This window comes from Bemisia tabaci, chromosome 10 (genome assembly GCF_918797505.1).
Source record: "Bemisia tabaci chromosome 10, PGI_BMITA_v3".
NCBI classification, from domain to species: Eukaryota; Metazoa; Arthropoda; class Insecta; order Hemiptera; family Aleyrodidae; genus Bemisia; species Bemisia tabaci.
In genome coordinates, this window is record NC_092802.1 from 39,510,500 (window position 1) to 39,515,735 (window position 5,236).

The window sequence follows — 5,236 nt, forward strand, 5'->3', positions numbered from 1 at the left end:
AAATTTTGAGGAGTTTATTCCTCTCGAAATATCACTTTCCATTTCAGTCGGCACAAAGCGGTGCCTCGATATCGGCGAATAAACGCACAACCTGGCAACTACTAACGACTAAATCTTGGCTAAGGCTTGATGCGGCAACATTGCAACAGCTATCAAATGACGTCATAAAGTTTGTTGATGTTTTTAGGATGACTCATTCTCGTCTTCGTCTTTATCTGAAGTTTCGCCAACGAAAAGTGGGAGTGTAGCAACTGAAATTCGCAACCGTATTTAATCCTATTGTCTCTTTTCTACGCGACTAAATTGTTTCCTTCAACTTCGCTTCTCCGAATTTGGTGGTTCAATTTATCAGGAGACCGCGGTATTTCGTTCATTCGTTAGGAGGTTCTCGACATTCTCGACCAGTCACTTTTCCGAATCAGTTCCGAATACACGTAAGTTTATGAATCAGAGTGCTTTGTCCTTTACTTTTCGCATCTCTTCGAAGTATCATCGAATTTCTTCATTATTTCTCCTATATCCAATCCCCTCATTATTCTCACACTCCATTTTGTAACCATTTTCCTGTTCTTCATTGTGATGTAGGTTATACATATCTCCCTTCGATCACCATATGTATGGATTCTTCTCTTTGACGTTGACCATATCCCTCGCTCTTTGTCCATGGGAAAACATACTTTCTCCCAAGAGAGACATGCCGAAGTCCCACAATTCTAGCACTGAATTCTTATTTACTGGTTTTCCGCCTTCAAATTTTCTCGCACAACGATGCCCGCCCCGCCATGGGGGCAGTTGCAGTACTGTTGGGATCTCATTTTCAGGATAGAATGTGACTTTAAAGGAACATTACTTCAGTATTGGTTGAAATTATTGGTCGCGACTTTGCCAAGTCATGAGAATGGAATATTTCGATTTCCAGGTATCTGACTTCTTCAGTAACTCATTAAGTACCTATAGATTCTACTAGTCAAAGAATACCATTATCCTGCTCATATTTAATCTCTACTCCATCCCTGCCCGTCCATTCGTTTGCCCTCACACTATTCTTCATCTATAACAAGGAATCACAACAGTAGGCTGATTATCTCAATTGATAGACAAAGGGCAAAAGGAGCGATCCTATTGCTGGAAGAAAGTGGTTGCAATGGAGAAATTGAGGATAGACTGACCAATGGCAACCTTTGAGAAACCGTGTAGTTAGTCCATCAATATCCCCCCTTGGTCCATTACAACCGCTCCTTTTACAACCCACTTTAACAATGACATTATTAGCAAAAGCACTTGATATCTCAATTGATTCTTATTAATTATACGTTGAATTTGTGCAGGTACAGAATGTCGTCTCGCAAAACAGCCGGACGTCGTGCGACGACCAAGAAGCGTGCCCAGCGGGCAACCTCAAATGTTTTCGCAATGTTTGATCAGGCGCAGATCCAAGAGTTCAAAGAGGCATTCAACATGATCGACCAGAACCGAGATGGTTTTGTAGACAAAGAAGACTTACATGACATGCTTGCATCACTAGGTGAGTGCCTTGCTCCCTCTTTTCTCGTAATTTTGATGAAGTATCCAAATAGAACACCGAAGATTACAAACATGTGCTTTTGAAAGAAACTTCAAAGCTTGCAAATCATACATACTTACGTAGTTTCTTTTGCTTTAATGCTTTTGTGAATACCTAGTTTGTTTTATCTAGCATAAACATGTCAAAATGTGAGGAATCAAAGTGAGTCAAGAGGTGCAGGCATCCCATGAAAAAGAAGGGAGGAATTGTTTTTATTTCCTCCTGTCGGCAATTGCCAACGTTTTGAACTGTTAGCTAAGTTTAGTCTGGGAGAAAGAAGAAAAAATTTATTTTCTATCACAGCATAGAATAATTTCTTTGTAATTGAACGAATAAGGTGACTTTGGGGGTGCAGATTGTCTGAGAAGCTCCAGTGCGCTGCGTTTTTGCAAAAACGTTTACTCAATTTGCTAATCAAAATTTTTTAAATATTTAAATTTTTTTGGATGTGTTAAAAATCTGAAACCCCCAGAATAAGGGGGAATAAACCAAAAATTTCAGCCTCCATAATTTTTAGGTCATTTTCATCATTTGGTCTTAGTGATTCGCAGTCTTGGTAACTTTATACAAGCAATTGAAGATTTTTTTTTTAGCTTTTGAAATTCACCTATTCTCAGCAATCCCTACTTTAATTGTTTTTGGCAAGAAGAAATCGTGTAAAATTGTATTGTTTTTGCAGGAAAAAGCCCGACAGACGAATATCTAGAAGCGATGATGAACGATGCCCCCGGTCCTATCAACTTCACCATGTTCTTAACACTGTTCGGAGAGCGACTTCAAGGTACTGACCCTGAAGACGTCATCAAAAATGCCTTCGGCTGCTTTGATGATGACAACAGCGGATACATCAACGAAGAACGCCTTCGAGAGTTGCTCACATCAATGGGTGACAGGTTCTCAGATGAGGATGTAAGTGACACCTTTCCCTTTATTTGTTTATTTTACATTGGTACATTATCCTCCCTTCTGAGGGCTTCAACTGAAGTCTGCAGTTTGAAGAGAAAGAAGAAGAATCTAAGGAAGAAAAAGGAGAGTCTAAGGAGGAAAAGGGTAAGAAAAATAGGAAGAAGTAGGAGAAAGAGATGAAATAGAAGTAAATTCTTCTCTCTTATTTTCATTCCTCTGCCTCTACATTAGCCTCTTTCTTTTCTTCTCTTTTCCCTCTTCTTCCCTTTTTCTTTTTTCTCCCTTTTCTTCTTCTCTTCCCCCATCCGAATCTCTTTTTTCTGATTTCTAATGCTAAGCCTTCTAATATTAACCGATCCTGATCTTTGTGATTGGACCTTGTCTAGAACACTAAAGCAAGTTTTCTGTCGAAATCTCAGGATTAGACTTTCGACACAGCTTAGCAGAAATTGGATGGATTTAAGCCTTTACTGCTTTCACATTGCTTAATTTTCTCTCGTGTTTTATCTTTATAACATTGAACCAAACTACTCAGTGCCTTTGAACTTTCTGTGAATTTACCTTCACTTTAAAGAATATACTCTCAAATTCAAGTCTCAGCGTTGCCTAGTTTTCTGTTTCAAAATTGAAACATCATAGAAAATTAGGCAATGCTCAATGCTGGTTCCAATTAATCCGTCCAATCGGAAGAATTTTGCAATCAGGAACTAACATTTCTGGCTCAGTTTAGGAACAACATTATACCATCAGTCTCCTTATGCGCATGCATGTTTTTATGGATGAGCCAGAAATTGTAGTTCCTAATTGCAAATTGTAGTTAAATCGGTCAGTTGAATTTTTTGCTTCCACGGACTGAAGTTCTTGAAGATGGTCTCATTTTACCTTTGCAGTTTTTTTTAGTCAACCAACAGATCATTTTACAGCTTCAATTTCTTTGTTTCAGGTCGATGAAATGTACCGCGAAGCCCCGATCAAGAACGGCATGTTCGACTACATCGAATTCACCCGTATCCTCAAACATGGTGCCAAAGAAAAAGATGAAGAGTGAAAAATCGCTCTGATCCTACGCTAATGTCATCCATCCGTCACTAATTTCTGGCCAGCAGCATTTATTTATTCCGTCATTCCGTTTCTCTCACTTACATGAAGTCTTCCGTCAACCCTTATCGTTACTAATCATCAGAGGGCTCCTAATTTAACCTCAGCACTGTTCCATGAAAAATATTTTAATTATCTCTCTGTATCATTTGGAATAGTCCAGACTTATAGGCACTGCTGAAAGTAAGAGTAATCACTTGGTAGTTGCACACCATTTTGCAAAAAGGAACTACTATTTCTGGTTTATTTGAGAAACATCATATATACTACTAGATTATGCATAGAGATAAGTGCCTCTAAATGTTTAAGCCGAAAATATTAGTTCCTTACTGCTAAATGTTATTCAGTCGATCTTGCATCTCTTACTCTAGTTTATCCCTTTTGATCATCGTAATGTTTTTCCTCTTGAACGCATTTCACTCCTTTACATTGTGGTGTTGTCTCAAAAAGTCTGCACCATAGATCTTCAACCAATAATTTTTTTTCTCAGTATGCCTCCTATGATGTATAATTTAATCAGTTTCTCGCAGAAGAGTTTAAGTCCATGAACTTATTTTAAATTTGCTCACAATATTTTATTTAATTACCTGTGAACCGATCGATGAATATTTTTGAAAAATACCAGTGATTTTTTTCCGATGCTATTTTTAACAATCACAGGGATTTTCATCCTTATTTGTCTTTCAGATCATAGTTCATTGAATAAAATGTTGCTTGCAACTATTAAATTTTTCAAAAAAAATTTTATATTCCATTACATTTTAATTAATTTTCAATCAAATTAAATTTTGATTATTTTTTTTATTTCAATTGAATATCAGTTGTGTTTTTATTCTTAGTGAATTTAAGTACCTACATTAATTTATTCAAAACAGACTTAAACTCTTCGAGGAAAAACACCCTGATTGTATAGGTTCGCAAGTGTGATATTTTTTTATGCTATTTTTCTTACTGTTTGTCCAAAAAGCAGCTCATTTGAAAGGAGGTTTTCAAATAGTAACCACCAAATGATGAGTGTGGAAGCATCCGAAATTAGCTATCAGTCTTGTTCTGATTTCTGTTCCTCGAAGAATGGAAATCAGATGTACCAAAAGCTCTATCTTAATTTATTTTCATTCCACTTAGCAGAGCTAAGCTGCTGAACTCAACCTCGTATTCATCAACCATACTCAAATTTCATCTTCTAAAATTGTATTATCTTGTTAAGTTAAACTTTTATATTTTTTTAATTTTATTTATTGGTCACATCATGTTATCTCTTGTATGTGTTTATTTTCCCTGTGAGCATTTATCAACTTATTTATCGCTCATGAATAAAAAAAAAAAAGGAAAGAAAAATGTTTTTTTTTTTCCATACAAGCAGCCACTTGATAATAATCGCGTGATCGGGAAGTTTCTGTACTCTTGCTTATCTCTATTGCAACGTTAGAAAGTTTTCGATTATGTTATATTTTCTTAAAGGAACACCTATCAAAATATTTCATTGTAATTTTTTGTGATTTTTTTAGAATGATAGAAGAAAATTCACAAAAAATCTCATTAGAAATTGCTTGTTAGTTTTCCTGCTAAAAAAATAAAACACGAGCGGAAACTTCTAACGTCGCATTCCGAGAAGTGCAGTTCTCATCTTAAGCCATCAATTCAAAATCGCTCCTCAAAAAAACACAT

General features: G+C 36.3%; 1 protein-coding gene across 1 annotated transcript; it reads left to right on the forward strand.

Moving 5' to 3' along the window:
- The first annotated feature begins 230 nt into the window (after positions 1-230).
- LOC140225591 (myosin regulatory light chain sqh) lies at positions 231-4,906 on the forward strand. The gene is made up of 4 exons (XM_072304946.1): positions 231-434; positions 1,329-1,525; positions 2,244-2,473; positions 3,414-4,906. Exons 2-4 carry the CDS (start codon positions 1,336-1,338, stop codon positions 3,516-3,518), a joined length of 525 nt encoding a protein of 174 aa, XP_072161047.1. The 5' UTR covers positions 231-434; positions 1,329-1,335; the 3' UTR covers positions 3,519-4,906.
- Positions 4,907-5,236: the final 330 nt, after the last annotated feature.